Consider the following 23,208-nt stretch of genomic DNA (forward strand, 5'->3'; position numbering starts at 1 on the left):
TAAAGCCTCTTTCATTGCCATACCTCAAAGTCCTACATACATTCCAAACACCCAAATTTAAATTATATACCTAAAGATCTACATTTTCATTATTGAGTTGGGTCAAACTAATATTGCTGGGACTCTTTTCCTCTTCCTGAATCAGCCTATAGTAGGCTGCAAAGTCAGTAAGATGAAGCAACAAGTTCTGGAAAACGTTATCATTTCAGAACAGAAAATTTACAAGAATGTCACCTACAACCAAAAAAAAAATATTTCTAAAAAAAAAACCCCAGAAATCCTCCAGTTTTCCAGCTTCCTCCTATTTACTTTTCTTTCTTCTACTCAAGGCAAGAAAAACCACCGAACGACAGTACTACCTTCAGCCACTGTAATCATCTAGCAGGTGGGTAGCTAATACACTTCTGCTCTCCTCTAGTGATTAACCTACCTTAGGGAACAAATCTACATGAGTGCAAAACATCCATAATGTTTCAGTTTTCCAGAAACAAGCCACTTAGTCCAAATAAAACATTAAGAACAAGCCATGCCAAAACAAAACATGAATGCTTTAGTGCTTATTTAGTCCCTAAACACCTAGCACCTCAAACATCAAACAATTCACCTTCCCCAATAAAAGACAGAGGGACCAGGACTGGATGTATTTTTACAATCTTGTAAGTCAAGCCCATGCTGCTGCCCTCTTCCTCTTTCCCTCTCACCTGAGAGTTTGCAACCCTTCTGATTCTTGCACTAACATGCAAATAGGCAAACAGTCAGCCTAATTAGGGAGGAAATGGCCTGCAAGTTAACCCTAAAGAACAGCAGCGGTATTCAGGCAGATCAGCTTGTTCATTCTAGACTGATCATGCAGATCTGTATGTTCAATGCCAGCATCACAGACTTAAGATACCAGCTTTAAACAACTGTGAAACTATCGCCTAGCCAACATACAAAGTCTTTGAAAAAGAAAACTACTCAGCTTCATCCTCTATTTTTTTGGCTAATTACAAGACTATTCTCACTCCATGGCTCTACAGCTGACAAATTGAATTCTCTGACAAGGCTGGAGACTGTTAAAAAACCCAAACTTTATACAAACTGAAAAAACATCTAGTTAGTAAACAAGATTTTTACTTTCAATCACAAATACCTGCAGTGTTTTTGAAGCCAAAAAGAAACTAAATAATAATTTAAACCAGCTTCCCAGTAAGAAACATCAACATCCCTTATCCCAATTGTTACACCAACAAGTAATACTGCATCTTTAATACTAATGAATTGTCATACGGTCTTTACAAAATGGCATACCTGACAAAGAACTTGCCAAACTACCTCTTCGTAGCTTGCAGTCATCTTGACTTAGCTGACGATGGAGCTTGGTTTTCCCAGCAGATGAAAAGATGTCGGGATTGCTGAGCTTCCTGCATCGTAACGGAGTGGACTCTGTTATCATCTCCTGTAGAAAGAAAAACAACAAGTTTGTTAATGAAAGCCTGAAACATACAATCTCCAAAGCATAAATGAGACAGTTTAAAAACAAGCAAGCAAACACACACACGCACTTAAAATCGTAAATCCCCCTTTGGTGCCACGTATCTGGCTCAAAAAACACATCACAGGATCGCAGTCAAATACGGTACTTGAACTCCACTGCTGTAAGGAATATTATTATTAAGTCAGAAAAAAAAGCAGTTATTTGCTCTTACAGTATGTGGGAAAAGAGGCTACTGAACAATCATCCTCAGCTTTGATTCAAGCTATTTCCTGCTAGAGTAAAGAGTCTTTTCTCTTGAATAGTCTTTCTTGAATATTTATTCCATCCAGTCTATGAGTAATATGCCTATAAAGAAACTGCTGCAATTTCTAATTGCAACCCAAAACTCCTATTATAAGTTACAGCTCCACTACAAGACCATATGTATAACTAAGTAATAATTAGGATAGAGATCATCCTTTGTGTAATGTCTTTGTTATTACTCTAAACAAAATTAGACGCGTATTTGTCAGAAACACTCCCACACATGTAAATTCCTTTCACAGCACAGAGCAATCTTTCAATCAAAATAGCAGTAGGTAGCACAGCAGCAAGTACATCCACAGTGCTTTCCTTATGCATTTAATTGTTCTGGAGGCGTGAAACTCTTATTTCACAGCCAAAGAAGAAATACAAGCCTAGCTACCACACATGGATTTGAAGACAATGTGACACTGTCCATTAAGAATTATATAGACGCACTTGGTCAAGTTCTCCTTCTCTGCAGTCATGCAACATGTTCCACGTCTTAATGGACTGCTCCATTTTATTTCCAATGCCTCTCATTAGCTATAGAGCACTTCAAGCCATGCTTATCCTATAAAATCTCATCCATGGCAGAAAATAAACTGAAAGGAACACTCTCCCTGCATGATACATCACTACATGGTTTAACATAGCTTTAAATCACATTTAAAGCAAAAACTAGTCTGCCAGTAGTGGGGTTTATTACTAAAATTTGAAGATTCCAGTCAAAATCTACTTTTTGAAGTCATTAATTCACATCTATTCAGTTTACAGTGTTATGCTTCAAACCGTAAAATGCAGACCAGAACTACACACTTTAAAACTCCAAGACTTTTTGGTTGGGGCTGGGGGGAGAAGGAGAAGGAAGGAAGGAAGGACATAAATAAAGCAGGTTTACATGGGGAAAAAAAAAAATGGATTTGAAATAGAATCCCCACTTAGCTCTGAATCATTCATTCTCAACCTTTCTTAGACTCCCACCGTCCTTTTAATCATGAAATCTTTTGGCACCTTATAATAGTAAATAAGTTAATTTGTTTGGGGGACAGGAATGCTTTGCTCCACATCTGTTTCAGTGGTGCACCTTCACCAGGTTGAGAAGTACTGTGCTGATACAATTTCTTCCTCTGGTTACAGTTAGACATTCTGTCGCCACACTGTAAACCAGATCAAGAGAGAGACCTGGGTAACTTAAAGTAGGTCAGTTCACTTACCCAGTTCATCACACAGCTGCAAACAGTTGTGTTGGTGCAAGAGTGGGGAGAGGCATGAAAAGGAGTAGCCTGGGGTAGAGAAAACTGCTTGAGCTGAAAATACTTTATTCTTAAGGTTCCTCATACCCATCTTGGAGCAAAGAACCTCTTTTTCAAAGAAAAGGTTTCTAGCTGGGACTTCTTTGTTTGTCCAAGATTTTGGGGTTGTTTGTCAATGGGTTTGGGTTACTCTTACCAGTAAAAATAATTACAAATCCTTAATATTTCTTCTTGAGTTACAGCACATAAGCTTTTCAGATCTATAACATCTAAGTCAAAAGTACCCCAACTGAAGAAGCACCTGGAACTCCAGTACTGAAGGGCTGTGTTACCCTACCACAATATCCGCTCAGCTGCCTGTGCACACCTTTCAGGTCAAACCAATGGTATTTGCTACTTCTCAAGACACCATGCCATACACCTTCGTTCAACAGCCATCCCCAGCACGACCAACTGCTCCCCATCAGGACCTATACCACAAAGATATGAAAGGAACAGTGGAAAGCTAACAGCTTCCCACACTCACTGAAGCAGCCAGGCTGTGTTCTGCAGGAGATAAGCTTAGTACACATTACATATGGGAAATTCTTCATAAGCCCTTTTTTGTTAAGCACAATGAACACTTAGGCGCTTCAGAAGACTCCATAGCTGTCAAATGTGTTGAAGAGGAGGACCCCAATCAGGCTCTGCAGTCCTGTATACTGTTAAACTCACTTCTCAAACATATGAAAAATAAGAAAACCTACTGCACCATTCTGAGGCAGGCTACTATGTTTGATAAACTGCTGAGTACATCATGGGCAGTTTAAAGTTTCATCTTCTGAGAGCTATGCCCATCATTGTTTTGCTCATGCAAAACAAGGGAAAGTTTTAACTTGACAACAATAGAGTTGTCTTTCATAAGACTGTAATTTATTTCCACTCATCCATCAAAACCCAGCTGCAATATTGCAGTTCAGAGACAAACTACACAGGAATAGCAACAGTTTATGTTACCACTCTTAATCAAGGAAGGAAAAAAAAAGCTTACAGGAAGAGATCTTTCCTTGTCCTTGCCCCAAGGCAAGAAGCAATGTGTACAAAGGACAGAAAAACCTTACACAACATTCCAAACCAATGGATAAAGATACTCTCTGCAGTGATAGAGCAAAATCTTGATTACATGATTCCAAATAACTAAATTAGACTACCAGAGCAAGTGGTTGAAGAAAAGATTACATATCACAGACTGACGCAATTTTAAGGACTCCACTTCCACTTCTGGAAAGAAAAGAAATCTTGCAGCTTTAGAAATACAAGCATTAGTAAACACGTAACAAACGCTTGCTCACAGTGGACTGAGTCTCCATCCATTGATTTCTTTTCAAAGGTGATAGGAAGAAACTTTAATTTATTTGGCCTTGTGTTTTTTGCCACAAGCCAAAAATCAGGCTCAAACAGCCAGCTCAATGCTGTAAAGCTTATGGCTAAAGATAAAAGCATCGCACAAAGAATCTTGATTTGCTAGGCAAAGATTATTCCTATCAGTCTCTTCAAAGGTATAAAAAAGTTTGCTCACATAACTTGAAACAGTAGGATATGAAGAAAAATGGCCAAAGCTTTTCTTGAATAGCGAGAGGCATTCTTCAGCTCATTCACTTACCACACTTGCACAGAAAAACAGTTAAAATAGTTGCGGTACTGGAAACACATACTAGCCTGTTTCTCTTGCCTGAAATCTCACATAGGGGTTATTACACTCAGCAAGATGGGAGAACCAGACAGATTGCAACAACAGCTGCAGACAAAAGCCAAGAAACCAAATGTGCTTCCTGATGTGTAAGATTACGCTAATATCCCATGTTAAAATCCTGGTCTGGTAATTTCAGAATATAGCTACAAGGAATCTTCGCAGTCATCTTTTCCATTCCATTGCACAGGGAAAGCCCCCCCCAGCGATTCAAGCACGAAACAAAAAGAACAAGCAAATCCAGCACTGCAGTGCTTTTCAGCAGTGCACATTGTTCATTTAATGGTGCTCAAGTGAGAAACATAGATCCTAACCTACAAATGGCAGGTGAATACTGCAAGTATGGATGCATGTCAAAGTTCTTCCTCGAACTGCCAGATGAAGTACTATACAGTTAGTGAGACTGATGCATCAGCAACAGATGAGTCTTAGGGAAAAAAAATCTTAAGACCTGTCTTTATAGTCAACATTTACTATATAACAGATCATACCAAGGTGCACTTCTTTACATAGGATCATAGAATAGTTAGGGTTGGAAAGGACCTTAAGATCATCTAGTTCAAAACCCCCTGCCATGGGCAGGGACACTTCACACTAGTCCATATCACCCAAGGTTCTGTACAACCTGGGCTTGAACACTGCCAGGGATGGAGCATTCACAACTTCCCTGGGCAACCCATTCCAGTGCCTCACCACCCTCACTGTAAAGAACTTCTTTAGATCCGAACTAAACTTCCCCTGTTTAAGCTTGAACCCATTACCCTTGTCCTATCACTACAGTCCCTAAGGAAGAGTCCCTCTCCAGCATCCTTACAGGCCCCCTTCAAATACTGGAAGGCTGCTATGAGGTCTCCATGCAGCCTTCTCTTCTCCAGGCTGAACAGCCCCAACTTTCTCAGCCTATCTTCATACGGGAGGTGCTCCAGTCCCCTCATCATCCTCGAGGCCTCCTCTGGACTTATTCCAACAATTCCATGTCCTTTTTATGTTGAGGACACCAGAACTGCACACAATACTCCAAGTGAGGTCTCACAAGAACAGAGTAGAGGGGCAGGATCACCTCCTTCGACCTGCTGGTCACGCTCCTCTTGATGCAGCCCAGGATACGGCTGGCTTTCTGGGCTGCAAATACATATTTCTCAGCAATCTCTACAACAAGCAAAAATACTCAACTGTGACTAACAAATATTCAAATCTGCAGGTCAGAACACGTTAAACTCTTAGCCAGGGGATGAAGGGAAAAAAACTACACAAAAATTCACTGTGAACAGGTAATCCATTAACAGGAGAAAGAAAAAAATTTTTCTTTTTTTAAGCCTAATGAGCACAACCACTGATGTCACCTGGAAGTGAATTCCAAAAAACTGTTAAAAGGAAGAAAAGAACAAAAATTTAAATACAATAAATTGGCAAAGAAAACACTAATAATAGTCTGTTTTGTAAGGAAGATAACCAATGAGTAATGTAACTCAAGGGTATTTGGCACTTCCTGAATTTTTTTCAAGCAAGAAAAACAGTCAATACTGAAAGCTGCATCTTCTATTTTTTAATACAGTACTGCTTGTCCTTTAGAAGATAAAAGCCTGTTGTGTCCGGATGGTGTGCACATAATCTGAGAAGCATTCTTTTTCTTCTCAGCCTTTCCTCATCACTTTCTATAATGCATGTACATACCCTTAACAAAAAACAGATCTGATCCTGCCATTAGGTCTGCTATATACTATATGCTATATACTTTAAAATACACTTAAAAAGAAAATTAAAGACCTAAAGAACAGATCATAAACCAAATACCTATCTGTATAACTAGCCATTAACACAATAGAACCCTAGTATTTATGCTTTAGTATTTAGCACTGAGATTTACAACAAAAATCTTTTTTTTGCCTTAACTTGCTAGCCTGGACATGACATATTGAGAGAAGAGGGCCAGCAGTTTACCAGGAAGCTGAGGTGAGCCCAAATGTGACCAAAATTGTAGGCTGAATAAGAACTTGCAACTAAAACACTTCTTAACTGTATCTGGAATGGGTTGCCCAGAGAAGTGGTAAATGCTCCATCCCTGACAGTGTTCAAGACCAGGCTGGACAGGACCTTGGGCGACATGGTCTACTGTGCCTATGGCAGGGGGTTGGAACTGGATGATCTCATGGTCCTTTCAACCCAAACCATTCTGTGATTCTATGAAACAAGAAAACAAGAATGATTCCCAAAAGACATAGGATCAGAAGCCTACTCTATGAGATTCACCTTCCTTATCTTGTTCTTCCAATACAAATATCTTTTTTCTTGTTACCTCTTCAGGAAACAACTCCAAGGGATGTTTGATTAGAACTAATGAATCTGAAGATTTAATGTTGTTTCAAGTTGTTCACTTCGTTGCCAAGTGCTCCCAGCTGCAGGAACACATTAAAAAGCTTTTTGAAAAGAAAAAGTAAATATTTGCAACTATGTACATTATTACCCCCTTCCTGAGGACCATTGAAATGTGGAATCATTTATTCCTAATGGAACTGAATCTAGAAGACAAAGTAATTTGTGATTATATCAGTTTGAATGTTTTTGGTCCTTATATGAAAATACAAATAACACCACAATGGTTTAAACAAGGAAAGTATTTGATCCTACTTCAGGATCCCCCTCCTAAGAGACAAAAGGGTAGTGTTACTCTTGAATTCAGCCTGTAAATGCCAAAAGCCAAAAGAATTTCATCTAGGGAAGAAAGAGCAACAGAGCCTCTACTAAAGTCTGTATCAAACTTTACAGGAGCTGAAAGAAGCCACTATCAATATATCAAGACTCAAAAACCTACAACATGCTCACTAGTTACACTGAGAACAAACCAGTCTCAACAAAGACACTGCACATTAAAGGCCACATCACTCCTTTGCCATTGGTACTCCAGCATGACTATTTCAAACATAAGAATGTTGCATAGAGCAAAGAAACAAACTCCTGGCCAGGTAAAAAAAGATTAACAACTCTGTAATTCATCACCTGTACATTAGAATCCTGTCTGCTGTAAGGATTAAAAGAATTATGACCCAAAAAGATGTGATCTGTAATTAATTTTGGTGTTACAGACACCAGTAACACCTTCTCTTTGAATAGCTTCTTCCATGAAACTCAGAAGATATGCCAAGCGTGTGATGTTTCCCAACACTACTTAGTATTACTGCAAGTTCTCTTTGCATCCTATGCATATCAAATGTCATTTATCTTCTATATTCTTATTAGATCTTAAGAATGTATGTTTAGATTTACTAAACACCATAATCCACAGTATCAACATAGCCAAAACTTCTCATTTGCCAGTTTCTTACAGATTTATTCAGATGCTTATTATGCAAAAAACCCTGAATTTAACACCTTTCATTATAATTAAGCTGTAAGAAAGATGAGAATGGGAACTGCTTAAAGAATCAGGCAAGCAGCAGAAACACAGCTGTATCTTAAGCTGTGCAAGCAGAGACCCAAGATTTCATACTGGCTATAAAAGGAAGAAAATTACCAGAACATTCTGCAGGGTACCTTGATTCCTTGCAACACTAACACTAGGGTTTTTTTATTTGAATGAGTGAGCTTTCAGATCTCCAACTGTATTTTTGTTCACATGACAAACATTGTCTGCCTCATCCGCAGGGAAAGAGCAAACTATAAAATACCTATTTATACCTGTGTAAATTCTGGGTTGAAGCCTATAAACAAAGTCACAATCAAGTAATTTTCATTGGAAATGTAAACTCCCTCTGTTTTTCTAGGGAGAGAGATGCACGAGACCTAGTGACAAGTTAGTTAAAAGTTCATACAATTTACAAACAATTGCTTCATAGCAATAGGACCTGGAAGAGAGTTTCACCTAATTTCCTGTATTACACACAGGAATCTCTGGGTCACATTTCAAAAACTGAGAAGTTATCGGTGTTAGTTGCTTCTCAACCCTATAAAGAATTTTCTGCATTTAATGCACAAATAAAATACATTTAAAACTAAACGACTAGCTGAAAATACGAAGTCTGGCAAGCAAATAATAACGCATTGTACTAAAATGTGCATGCTGTATACAAGTGGTTTATTTTACTAATAGTGCAGACTTCTCAAATTTTTAAAAACACACTTGCCAAAGGAAAATGTTAAGAGCCATTAATTTGGAAGTAGTCTCAAATAAAAATCTCTGGTGGTGCAGTATGAAATGTAGGCCTTAAAAAGTTGTCCAAGACTAAGGGAGGGAGGTAGAGAGAAATCCATGCCCAACTGTTCCAAGGCTTATTTCAAATGAAGCTGCCCACAGATTAAAGCAGGTAACTCATGAACTCTTTGCTGGAGAACCACTCAGGTGAGTTAAAGGGGCTTTTTTAATCAATGACTAATTGCAGATGTGTAATACAATTTTAAGACTTGATCTTAATTTATAAAGCTCACTTCAACAATGCACATTGCCCAGAAAGAGAAGTACAAAACCAGAAAACACTACAGGAGTCATCTTTATCACACCACTTTTTCTACCCGGATGCTTTCATGTATTGTATGTCCTGAATAGTAGTAATAGTGGAATCATCTGTAGATGGACAAATCAAAATTAACAAGGCACAGTGGTCTGCTAACAGTTAGAGCACTATTTCATAGAGTCACAGAATGGTTTATGTTTGAAAGGACCTTAAGATCATCCAGTTCCAACCCCCCTGCCATGGGCTGGGACACCTCACACTAGATCATGTCGCCCAAGGCTCTGTCCAACCTGGCCTTGAACACTGCCAGGATGAAAAAAGACCAAGATACATTCTAACCTGGTGTTATCATCACTGAGGAAGATTATTATTTGCAGTAGGAAAAAGAAGGGGAAAAAAAATCAAATACTTTCTTTTTGTTTATTTTGTTCCAAGCCTGTGGCATCAATACTTTTGTCTCCATAAACCATCTGGAGTCTTCTCACTTCCTACCACAAATGAGATAAGCACATCAATGCACAGCAAAAATAAGAAGCACTTATGGGAAGTTTTCCTGAGAACAAATTTTCTCCCAAACTCAACAGCAGATCTGCACAAACGGAATGGGGGAAAAAAATATCATTTGATTATAAGACTGTAAATAAAACTACCAATGCTTTAGATCTAAAGGGAATGAAGTTAACCTTTGGAAACACACAAGCGCTTAATCCTTAGCTTTTCTTGACAGAAATCACATTAAATGGCAGCCAGAAATAAACTAATTCACATATTTTATTGATGTCTGCACAAAGAAATGAAGTCTCTCTGGCACAAAAGCTTCCCATCAAGCACTGTAATACAGTTTCATCCCAAAGAAACAAAAGCCAAAATTGTTTCAAGGACAAGGCACGTATTTCTTCCCTTATGCTTAAGAACAAAAACAATGCCCAACTGTTAGGTTTATGAACAGCACAGGCCTCAAGCTCAAATGAAAGACTACAGTCAGCAGGCCCTCCTGCTAAACTGACACAACAATGCTGTGAACAGATTCTCCTCTGCACTAAAAGCAGAGATCAATGCAAAGGGCAAGGAACATGCAAGTAACTAAGTGAATGTATAATTTAACATTCAGGGTCATGTATTTTTGCAATCTTTACACTGCACAGGTCCAATTTAAGTCATTTAATAAAACAGAAAGATGTATTTGCTACTAATATGCCACTGCATCCATCTATGCCTAAATGTTTAAACATCTCAACTGCATTAACTTTACAACCCATTTGTAACTTTGCTTCTAAAACAGTGACTATAATTTATTTATTTGTACTTTCTGATCTTCTCATGCTGCCTGGAACACCTAATATCAGTCCTGCCTACTTTATTTCCTTTTAAAGGTCTTTTCTAGAGCTCCATATTAAAAATTGATTTGCATGATGATAATAAAATGTTTTTAAATGCACTAAATATTAGTGTGATTTTAGTGACCAACCTGTTTTAATTATTAAGCATTCAGTTTTCGAGACGACATTTCCTTGCTCTGGGGCCTTACAATGGATTCTTTAAAATAAAACTGGGGTCTCACTCCATTTCAAATGAAACAAACCACAATCATAAGAGCAGCTGCTGCTACCCCTCAGCTAGTCCTCAGTACACAGAGGGCATGCAACTCTCAGGAGATTAACAGAAGAAACAAGAAGAAAACAAAGCAAAATAGTAAATTATTTCACTGCCTATCAGTGCCTTTTTTTTCCCTAAGTAGTTACAGAAGTCTCCATTACATACTCTTTCCCAGCTTTGCCCTTCCAAGAGTTCAACACTGCTTGCACCAGTGAGGTTGGATTCTTCAGGTCTTGTAGAAGCTCTGAAAGCCACTTAAGGATGAAGGTAACTACGCAGTTGTGCTGGTTTGTGTCCTTGCTTTGTAATGACCAAGTGAGAGTGCAGAGAAACACAATGGAATGATTATAAGCTGTATGCTTTTCCATGCAGAAAAAAGTAAGCCCCAAATTTAACACCTGGAAATCAATGTGCACAGGGAGACCTTCTGGAAACATGGAACCATGCTTACACAATTTACAGAGCAGAACTCAGGTGTGTTTATGCCCTCCTCCTGCACGTGTATGACTTCCAGTGTCATGAAAAAAGCCTAAGCAGCAGTAATAAGTTCCAGTTATTATACATAGTACCAGGAAGGCATATTAGAAAATTATTTTTTCATTAATCATTCTTACTGATCTCAAAGCATGACAGCTGTGTATTTGAAGGATAAAAGAACAACATGCTCAAATATCGATTAATCACTCTGACAAGTACTACACTTCACAAAAATCTTCAAGCTTCCTGAAACGCAGCTACATTTTCACAAGTTTTCATCCCACAGACAGCACTGAATTCCCCTCGCTCCTTAGTGCACATACTTTTTGCATCTAGCTTTTGTTTGCCTGGATTAAGAAAAGACATCAAAGTGTCTCAAGTTTGGGTCCAACCACACACATAATTTGGTCTTTAGTAAAACTGCTTCCTGTATACTGCACGCCAGCATTTGTTTACCATTGTCACCACTCTGTACTTTCTCTTCTATCATAAAAGACAAACTGCTCTGTGAACTCCATCATCAAATCCAACAGGGAAAAATTAACAGGGATGGCAGGACCTACAAATATTTAAATTTTCTTTTAATCTTGATGTGGTAGCAGCTAACCTATGGAAGTGATAAATGCACATAGTGTATATTGAGCTTATTTCCTTGAAACAGTTCACAGTCACTGCAAAAAGTTAGGATTAGCAGAATTTAGCCTCACATAAGCAACCATTTTGTTACTGGAAATCTATCTTGAATGAACTGTGGCACGTTTAAACAATGCATACAATTGAAGCAGCACTCCAAAAGTGCACTGAATTCAGCTTATTGTAACTATTAATATCATTATTTTTATTATTAGCAGAATTAGCTGAGATCACAAACAAGAGTTTCAGAAATGCCAGCATCACACAGTAAAAAATTATCCAAGCGTCATTCAGTTAAGTAACTTATTCGGGCTTTGTCATGATGAAAGTGTTTATGGTGGATTACTTGTCACACTGCAGCAAAATACATTAGAGGAAATCTTCATCTATAGACAGTTCATGAAGATACGTGTGGACTGAAACTGAATCAGAAAATACACTTCAAAGATTCTTGAACTCCCCATAGTCCAGCCTTTGGATTGCTGTCTGCTTCTGGAAATCTATACAGGTCCATGGAATATTTTAAAGCACTGTTCTGCTTTTACATTCATGAAAATCCAGATCAACTAAAAGGTTTTAGAAAGTATTTTATTGTTATTTACTACGTGTATAACAAAAAGTAGCAATATTTACAACATGGTTCTAATATCAAAGCCATGATTTTTGCTGGAAAGAAACAGATTATCATCCTATCCTGCATGTAAATGATGGATCTCCATTAATGCTGGAGCAATTCCAAAGACCAAAAAACTGGCAAGCTACACAGCTTCTTTTATTATTGCTGGGTTTTCAGTCATGAACCCTCTTCCCTCACTGCACTGTAATGTGTATTTATAACAGAACATTTGTCAATAATTTCTGACAGATTATTCGTTTTAGGGTTCATGGGACCTAGGCTGGAAGTTAGACAGCAAGATACCACAAAAAATACAGCTTAGAGGAAGAGCAAGTACAAAAGAACTTTAAAGCAGGTTTTAAAAATAATGACAGAGCTACTTCACTACAAAGCAAACAAGGCCTTCAGATCTTTCTACTAGAGTGAGATATCACAAAGCATCAACTTCCTACCGTCAGAGTGATGTCTATCAAGACATCAAACAAATGCATGCATTTTCCTCACCTGAAACAGATTTTTCTACTTCCTTGCAAAAAGGCAGAAGTTTTTGCTAGTGATCATGCACTCAGCTTCTTCCTCCAAAGAGCAGCATTTTCACCAGGCTTCAAATAGTACTACATCACTACAAAAAGACACCAACCACAGCACGTCATTATTTGATATGGAAATAAAATTGTTAAGGGTCTACATGACCTGTCCATTTAGCTACTGAGATTCTTGAGGAACAACATCTTCTTCATGGATGAGATAAAGCGTTTTAGTTTAGTCTCACTTCTGGTCTTCACTGCTTCCTTAGCTTCAGCTACTCAGGTTCCATGAATAAGAATTAAGTAAGAGGAAAAAAAAGATCTGTTATTTTAAATAAATGCTTATCATTGCATCCATGATAATCCACTGCATTTCTTATAAGCATCAAAGCTATGTTAGCTTAAGGAGCACAACAGCAGCTCAGGCAATAAAAATAACCTATCAGATAAAAATAAAGAATTGCTTTTTCTAGAGACAGTAAGAACTACCTTGACAGGCAGGACAACATTCACATTCTTTGTGCTGCAAGAAGGCACATGAGTTTGCTCTAGAAGTCAGCCAACTTCTAGGCGCAAAGTCAGTAACACATACCCATTCCTCCAACACAATACACTGACACTACTTGGTTTCCCAAAGCGCACAGTCAGGAATGGATCCAAAGTCCATCTGAGTGTTTTGTAGATACCTAATCCGAGCCTTGGCCAGCACCCCAATGCTATCTTCAAGTGCTCTGTAACCAACACTAAGTAGCGGCAGCTTTTCCCTTCGAGCTAACAACTGATTATGATTATAAAGACATGTAGTCCCACACCAAATCCAGCCACTTCTGACAGAAGACTTCTCTTGGCTCCTTCACTTTTTTACTCCTTCTGGACAAATAATGCAATGCATTGCGAAACTCAGATGCAATTCTTCTGCAATGTGAAAACCTGTATGTTCATAATCTCTCAACTGCCTGCTTAGCTATAGTAATGTGCAGGATATGAAATTAATGCGGACAATACACAGCATTTGCTCTTACTCTTCACTTGTGACAGGAAACTGACATTTCAACAGGCAAGCTGAATCATCTGAACTGCTGATGCAATGCCTACCTACTAAATGATTTACACAAATGGATTTAAACAAATTAGGTGTGTCCACTAATACACAAGTTTGAGGGAAGTGATGCTTTTATATCAGGCCAGAGAAGTGCTATATGCCCTTTGGTGCTATTTTGCTATTACTTAACAAGCCCACGGCAGAACTGGCCACTTTATGTGCCTTTTGTCTGCTTCTAGACAAATGTCAGTGGCTCAATTCTGCTATTATCTAACTAGCACATTGCAGAATTGATCACTTTATTCCCCTTTCCCTGCATTAAGATGACTCTCTTCTTTAGTCACTTCCTCTCCCCGCTAAATGTTAGTAGGAACAAGGAATTCAGAACAACACGTTGCCAGCAGCTGCCATTACTGCCTGACCGAAATACAGAAAGGCAAAACTACCGCTAATGAAGAAGTCAGGCAGCAGTAGCTCTGGCATCAACACAAATCAGTTTATGAAAGGCAACGAGACATACCTACAAGACACTGAGAGGTTTGTTCTTTCAGGCTTCTTTTCTTGCCTCCTCAGGACAAGGACAGAGGAGAAAACAGAGACAGAATCCTACATGTCACAGGGAACAGCTTCTGCTTCCACAGCTGTGCTCTGGCTTCTTCACTACTTTCATGTCTCCACAAAGAAGGGGATAAACTTAAGAAATTAAACTCTAAGAATGAGCAAGAATGCCTCTGGTTCGCGATGTCAGAAGCTATACAGCCTAGAACTTGGCAACTTGTATTAAAAAAATACAATTAAAAGAAACCACACAATTATTTGCTGTGCTCTCCCTATAATGAGAAAAAGAGCTAAACAGCTACAAAGAAAGGGAAATGGGAAAAGAAAGACGGAGGTCTACAAACAGCAACTGAGCTTTTAATGATAAGTCACATCCACAGCTCGCAATTTAAGAGTCTTTACCAATGTGCTCCTTTCTTTAGCTCCCTTGATGAAACAGGCACAGCTCAGAACTCCCCTAAAATCAGCCCCAAAGAGCAGAATACCCCAAAACAGGCAGCTAGAAGTATTTATGTAAACAGATGGATACAGATCTAGAATTCAGCAGAACTCCATCCCTCCTTTGATAGGAAGGGGCAATGATACTCACAGAACATATTTGGCTATGTTTAATCTGTATTTGCTTTTACGGAACCTGCAACATGAATATTAAAAACTACACTTTACTGCAAACACAATCTGCATTGCTAGTGATATATCCACCTGATTCTGATAATTTGCTTGAATTTTGGAAATAAACTTCCATCTTCTTCAGGTTAAGTTTCATTCCAGCTTGTAAATTTCGATATGAAGGGAGAATAAACACCTTCAAGTATTGCAAGCTGTTAAGCATACGGTGCATGGATGGGGGAGCAGAAAAGGAGCTGCAACAGAGCTTTGATCAGCAGTGTGGGAGACACAAGTGTAGAGAAAGCTCAGAAGCAAAGGGCCAACTGAGCTCAAAAAGCTTGCTTCTTCACCTTTCAAAAGAGAAGACTCATAGTAGAAATATCTAAAGAACACTAAACTGTCATGCAGTCTAAGTACAGGACTCATCACAATAGAGGTACTGTGTTTAATAATACTGGGGGCACCTAGAGGGAAAAGGAAAAAAGAGAAAACACTTATTATCTTTGAAGCACAGAAGTTTTGATTAGGGAAAAAAGGCCTCCTCAATTTCCAGGCTTGCCATGCAGCAAAGAAAGCATGGGAACAGCTTCTTTGCAGCTGTGAAGGCAAAATAAATCTGACCAGCATTCTGGGCTTTGGCCAGTTTCTCCCTGCTGGTCACTGACTGCTCTCCAAAAGAGTGAGCAGGGTGACAAATCAATGGAAAAGATTCTTTGCCATTCCTTTAAAAAAATAGAAATAAATCAAAATATAAAGACAACATGAAAGGGAAGATAAGCTTCCTAACCTGCCTTTTCTAAGTTATAGACTTGGACCAATTTGCACAACGTCCTGAACATTGGGAGCAGAAATATCCACATAGGCATAATGTTACAAAACCTCTCATTGGACACACCCAGCTGTGGTAATGCAATCTCGAAACTGGAAAAGGGCAAGTATCAAACAGTAGTGAGAAGTAACCTCGTCTGTGATCACACTACAACAGGCTGCTGCCACAATATTACCTATTTCTGGTACACACAGTCGAAGAACAACCAGGGGAAGCACAAAGAGCTGGAAGCAAAAGAACCCAGTGTCTTCTGTTCCAATTGAAGCTAGATTTTACATTTTGCATACTTGCACATGGAAAAGATATCAGATAGTAGAGAATTTTTACTGCCTGTGCTAGCATAGGCATATTCCACAGCTGAAAGTTGGACATTAGACAAAACAAGCTTTGAAATAAGATGTGGTTTAGTTTCCTAACTGCAGGAATAATTAAACATTGGCAGAACTTTCCAGAAGAGGTGACAGACACACCATGATCTATGGCTAAGATAAGATCAATTTCTAAGAGAGATGTTTTAATCTTTCAGGAAAGCTCCACAGCCTGCAAACGTGGGGAAATCACACTGGATGATCACAGCAATCCATTTGGCTTTGGGACATACAGATCTGCAAAGTTTCAAAGACACCCACAGAGAAAGGAATACTTTTGCTACTCTCAGAAAGTCTGCAGCACTACAGTTCCAAATGACTGCAATACTTAAATCATAGTCATAGAATGGTTTGGGTTGGAAGGGACCTTAAAGCTCATCCAGTTCCAACGCCCCCTGCCATGGGCAGGGACACCTTCCATTAAACCAGGTTGCTCCAAGCCCCGTCCAACCTGGCCTTGAACACTGCCAGGGATGGGGCATCCACAGCTTCCCCTGGGCAACCTGTGCCAGCGCCTCACCTCCCTCACAGTATGGAACTTCTTCCTAATGTCTAATGATATTCTATGGTTCTATGATTTGATTGTCAACAACTCACTTGTTCAAAGCTCAGGAAATACTTGCTATCCAATGCAGAAATGACAGAACATACTGTCTAGGAAACACACAGGATCTTCAGGTACATCACAATTTACAGCTGGAGATAGCCTACTGCACTGCCTGCCCTATAGAAAGGACTCCCCCGACAGAAAACTGACCTGGACTAAAGAGGGTTTTTGTCTTTCTGTATATTACATATGCAGTTTGTCTGCTGGCATCAGCTGAACATTTCCTATATAACAAACATACAAGCAGCTGGGGAGCCTCCAGGTTTAGTAACATTTCAGTTCAAATCTTCGTCAGCAGCAGCCAAGTTCAACTTTATCTAAGATAAAGGGTCCATCTAACCCAAAATCCCACCTCTACAACCTGCAGTCCTTCTTCCAGCTGCTTGAACTGCTTGTTGGGATTCTGCTGTTGCTTCTTCTTCATTCTATTGTTGCTCCCTTCATCTGTTTATCATCCCACAGCATCACAAAGCCATAGAATCTGCTCAAATTTTCTCCTGGTCCTGGCCACCAAGGGAAGGATGTAGCACTTCCCTCCTAGCAAGAGGAGGGAAGCTTGGCAGAAGTGAGGGTAAAATGCTGACAAGCATGGAGTCTGCTATCTACTCTCTACATACCAACATGGTCTTGTACACTTCCATCATAACCCCACCTTAAGTTATAGCTTCTAGACACTGAAGAATCCTTTCTATGAGAACTCTGACCTTTGACTTCGGGGAAAATGCCAACAAAGGCACCTCTGACAAATACTGGCTGTGATGCATGTGAGAGCTTTCACAATAAATATTACAGTGTCTCAAGCTAATTTCATAAGTATGATATGGAAATGCTCTAATGCTTAGAATACGCCTTTGGATGAGGGCGGCTGTCATTCATAAGCAACAATAGCTTTCGCCTCAACTTTCCTTTTTTTTTTCTTCAATGCAGTCAGCAAACACACGATGATTAAGCTGACACTATGAAAATCCAAGTGGGCTATGTTTGACAAAGGTAGCCTCGCTCAATGAAACTGAACTGTCACAGGATAAGAAGGACAATTCATCTAAGAGTTAATGACTGATTAACATAGAAAATAAGAACTTGGAACAATTGGCCTTTTTCCCAGAAAAGAAGGATCAGCAGTGGAGTCCCACAAGGATCTGTTCTGGGATCAGCACCTCCAGCATTTTAAAGGAATATCTGGCAAAGAAGCTTAACACTTAGATGACAGTTTGCTGACAATGCTTAAAGTTATTCAAGGTTGCAAAAGTGGTGGCCAAAGATCTGAAGATGACCTTAATAATACGGTTTAAGTGGGCTGTAAAACAGTAGATAAGATTAAACGTAGATAAATACAAAGTGATGCATAGTGTAAAAAAAAATATATATATATATAAAAAAATCTATATTTACACACACAAAGACAAATCCTGAACTAGCTATTACCACTTAAAACAGGGATTGTGGAGTTACAGTAGTTCCACAGAGGTGCCAACTCAGTGCTTAAAGATCATCAAGAAAAAGCAGGCAGAAGCTTAAACAATAAAACCTAATAAGCCGTATAAGTTTACAGGGTATCATATGCTGAAATGCTGTAGCCAGTCCTGGTTTATTGCTCCCCAGCCCTGTTCCTCCGATTCCTGCATCACTGTCACCAATCAAGAACACACCTGCAAAAGCTGCAAAGAAAACAGCAAGAACAATGAAAAAGATCCAGTCACTTCTGTCTAAAATGCTTCTGGAAAAGTCACAAGCCAGGAATGGCAAATAAAAGAAAGTTCTCAACCCATAAGCCACACAGCATAACATAGGTTTTCTTTCTCATTGCCACTACCAATACAAGCATTAACAAACAAGTCATGAAACAAGCAGGTGGAAAGTTTAAAAACAAACAAGAAATGTTTTTTCCACACAAAATGTGTTTAAGCCACAGGATGTTGTGGATGCTACAAACCTACATGGTTTCAAGTACCGACTGGACAAATTCACAGAAGAAAAAACCCACTGGGGGTATTAAAAACAAATTTCACCTCTAGATGCGGAAACCTGTGAGCCACAAATTACTGGAGGCCAGGAGAGGTATTTCCTCAATACACACTGTGCTGTTCTCCAACAGCGCCTGCTTTTGGCAGCTCAGAGAGGCGGGATACTGAGCTAGAGGGATCTTTAATGTGACCGAGTGCAGTCATTTTTATGTTCTTACGCCGTTCATAAAAAACTGAAAACATTAATCATATGTACATCAGAACTGTAAGCACAGTATGTTAAAGGACCGGATTTTCAGAGGCCTAAAGGTCACTACAGTGTTTAACTACTGCAGTCACTGTTTGACAAGTACTTTTTCCAACATTAGAGTAGCTCAGTCTCCCCCAACCACAAACTCATGTAAATGTATGGCAAACAAACTGTGAAATCTGAATTTAATTCAGAACGTTTCCCTGCAGCTGTGCACACTGTTACACTGGCACAGCTGAGGGCATTCTATGGGCTTGGAAACACCAAAGCTACTTAAATCAGAAGTGGCCCCAAAGGAAATATTTACCAAGCTACAAGCTGCATCAGTGGAAATGGAGTATCACACTGCATTCTGCATCTCCAGAAGCCCTTTCCACCACATCCACACTACCAACTCCTGGTGTTTAAAGAAGTAACAAATTATTGATCTTAAAAGACAGAAATGCTGTGAGTAGAGGGGTTCTCCTCTTAAGTTTAGGGACATCAAAGCTTTCTTCAGCTGCAAAACTCCTTGAAGACTCCATTGCACTGAGTACCTGACAGCACATAAAGATCTGTTCCTGCAAGTCATACCAGGCTTTAGTCAGAGCACTCAAGCTAAAACCACACTGGCAGAAGCCACCATTAAAAAGCCTCGTGCGGCTGAAAAACTGACATTTCTCAGTTTGAAGACCTTCCTCATTTGTAATATTAATGTTGTGTTGGTGAAGCTTCCCGAGCTCAATACATCACATGGAATGTAGCATGTAATGTAGCTGCAATCTGTAGAAAGTTCAGTTCACAACTACCAAGAATGAAAAAAACTGCACTAATTTTCATGTCTTAAGGTCCTTTCCAACCCTAACTATTCTATGATCCTATGTCAATATCATATAGAGTATGTCAGCACCCTGCTATTGTGTTTGATAGCTCTGCCAAACACTATCTTAATGGACAGCTGGGAAGAACCTAACTCTTTTTGATTACTTTTTTTTCCTGAATAAGGTTATTAGTGTTCTTTAATTGTTTCAGGAAGTGATGAGCACCCAAAGCAGCAGTTGGCTTAAGAAGGCACTAGAGAATAAAACAAAATATTAAAAAATAGAGCTCTCTTCTTCCAGGACCCAGTGTGAGAAATCTGTATTCAAGAGATATCCACTGGTCACAGATAAGGTTAGAAAAAAATGAGGAATCATAAAAAGAAAAGAGTAAGCCTGCGTATCTGCAACCATGACGTGAACTTAAAGACACCTTTGTGACAAGAAACATCAAAGAACCTAGTTTTTCACCACCATGCTCCTAAAAATGGCAAAACAAAGCAATGACTTACTGCATCCTGGGAGTCTTCATACTTACAATACTTTACTCTTCTTAAGAGAAAGAAAGCATTAGTTCTCATCTACATTTTTAAACTGCTGAATCTCATTCCACATTTCTCTCTTTTGTAAAATCAGAAATATCAAAACACACTGAAATAAAAGTTTAATATCTCTTGGGTCTCTCATCCCTGTAACCCTAAGCAGCAACCAGCAGATCCTTTTCTTGTGGGGGTGAAAGGCATTAGAGTGGACATACTGAACCTACACATTCTCACTTTGAACAATCCCATGCATTTTCAAGTATCTGCAGAGGTCTGTTTCCTAAATAAAACATTTCTTTCATTAAGACCTAAAAAATGCTGGGAAATGTATGATAACTAACATCACTACTAGGAGTGACCTACAGAAGGTTACTAGCAAGAGGGATTCTGTAATTATTAACACTGCCAAGCATGTATCACAAACTAGACTTCACTGCACTCGCTTCTCCATGTGTATTCATGCCGGAGCCCTCACTCAACGCCACGCCGGCGGCACACTGACCCACCACCACCGCTCCACCTCTGAACATCAGACCCATCTTCTCCTGGGGGGGAACATCTACCTGAGGAAGCGCATGGACCGCGAGCGGATGCTCGCAGGACGCCGCCTCAGCAGGCGCCGCCGCACGCAGCACAGCGCAGCGCAGCCCCCCGCCGCCGGAGCCCCGGCGCTGCGGCAGCCGCAGCCCGGCTGGGAGCGGAGGGCGCCACCTCGGGGCGCCCCCGCCCGCAGCGGCCAGGCCACGCGGGGCGCGCGTCTCCATGCCAACAGCCGTCACCGGCCCCCCCCGGCCCCTGCCCCGGCTTTACCCTCTCCAGCGCCCCCGCGGCCCGGCCGTCCTCCGGCTCCTTCCTGCCGCCGCCCCCCAGCAGAGTGGCTCTCCGCTCCGCCGCGCTGGCGGACACCGCCCGAGCCGGCTCTCTCCGCGGTGGCGGCGGCGGCGCCGCTTTGTCCCCCCGGGAGCGGCCCTTCCTCATCGCAGTGGCTTCTCCTCAGCAGCAGCAGCAGCAGCGGCGCTGATGGTGGCGGCTGCAGCACGACTCGGGCCCCCGCATCGCGGGGCCGGCCATGGCCGGCGGGACTCACGGAGAGCCGGGGCGGCGCCGCCGCCACCGCCGCCGCCACCACCTGCGCGCGGGGCGGGAGGACATGCCCGCGCGCCGCCGGTCCCGCCGCCCGCCTGTCAGGGGAGCGCGGGCGCAGCGGCTGCCGCGGCACCGCCCCCCTCACACACACACAGAGAGCACAGCCCGCCCGCCGCCGAGTATCGCGAGAGCGCCGGCCTCGCGGCGGGGCACAGGCGCGAGAGTTGGGAAGAAGGGAGGGAAGGAGGGGAGAGCGAGACTCGTCGCGACGAGGCGGGCGGGAGGTGCGAAGAGGCAAAGGGCGAGGGGCACCCTGGGAAGGCAGTGGCGGCGGCTGAGGGCAGGTGGGGACGTCACTTGGCGGAGAGACAGGGGGAATAAAGGGGGTGCAGGAACGGCACCACTCTGGCAGCCTGGCTCCTGTAGGGCTGCCCGGGTGAGTGACGCCTCCAGACTGCAGAGGTTTCCACGGTGGGAAAGGAGGAAAATGGGGCTGCCTCGTTGCAGTCGCAGAAGGAGGCTCAGGGGTGTAGACTGACGGCAGCCCTTCTGTCCCCATCAGCGTGATCAGGTGTCCAGCAGCAGTTGTCCAGTTTAGTGACACAGCTTCCATGTCAATAAACACTTGAATTGCCCTTGGAAATGTGAGCACAGACCCTTTCCTGAGGTGTCACCAAAAGTAGGTTGACTTTGGGAAAAAGCCACACATCTCTGCCAAGAGGCTCACCAGCTCCTCCAACATGACACCGTGGGAATCAAGCCCCTGATCCCACAATAACAGGAGCACCTCATGGCATCCCTCAGCCTGGACACTGAGGTGCAGGAAAACATCTACCAGAGGAACCATCACATGCTACAGCCCACTTTGATGGAGCAGATGAAGGTGTAATAGCCTTCCTGGTAAAAAAGACAAACCAACAGAGATTCATTACCTCAAGGAGTAATCAGAGCATATATCATCATCTTGCGTTTCATCTCAGTAACTCACACCCTCGCGGCATTTCTGTCTTTGCAAGTTATTTCCCGAGGGTGCAAGTTACTGGTTTCTGCATTCATTTTTCACAAAAGCAACTTCAAAGTTGTCCTGTTTCTCACTGTTACATAGTCAGGAGCCTTGCTACTGCCATGGAAAAGAAACAGTTCCTTCTCCCTTTTGAACAAGCTAAAAAAGGCTTATACGTCTTCAACAAGGTAATCTGCTTTTATACATTTTTTAATTCATTTTTTTACAAAAACAACAAAAATACACTTTCAAACAATTTACTGATGTAGGTGAGTGGGCATTTTTAAAGAGGCATTTTAAAGGAGAGGCATTTTTAAAGAATTATTAAGAATATTTGAAGTTCTTACTGAAAACCATTTCAGGATGCTGGATTAATCACAGAGATCTTTTTCCATCATAATTGTGTATGATAGAGATGGACAACCATGTGGAATTTCCCAGCTGGGAATCCTGCCCTAACTAAATGTAAATAATGCAGATTTATGGAATCTTGGCATCTGTGATAATGTGAG

At 40.9% G+C, this 23,208-nt stretch overlaps 1 protein-coding gene across 4 annotated transcripts in view; it reads right to left on the minus strand.

The window, feature by feature from the left end:
* The window catches only part of MAST2 (microtubule associated serine/threonine kinase 2), a 192,412-nt gene extending 170,590 nt beyond the window's left edge, over nucleotides 1-21,822 (minus strand). For all 4 annotated transcript variants that reach the window (XM_080623790.1, XM_080623792.1, XM_080623791.1 and 1 more), the window contains exons 1-2: nucleotides 21,418-21,822; nucleotides 1,291-1,438 (exon numbers count right to left, since the gene is read on the minus strand). In XM_080623790.1, coding sequence (XP_080479916.1) covers nucleotides 1,291-1,438; nucleotides 21,418-21,585 — 316 coding nt within the window. In that variant the 5' untranslated portion in view covers nucleotides 21,586-21,822. The remainder of the gene's footprint in view (nucleotides 1-1,290; nucleotides 1,439-21,417) is intronic.
* Between the last annotated feature and the right edge of the window lie 1,386 nt (nucleotides 21,823-23,208).

The sequence above is a fragment of the Psittacula echo genome, assembly GCF_963264785.1.
Source record: "Psittacula echo genome assembly, chromosome: 7".
Classification (NCBI taxonomy): domain Eukaryota; kingdom Metazoa; phylum Chordata; class Aves; order Psittaciformes; family Psittacidae; genus Psittacula; species Psittacula echo.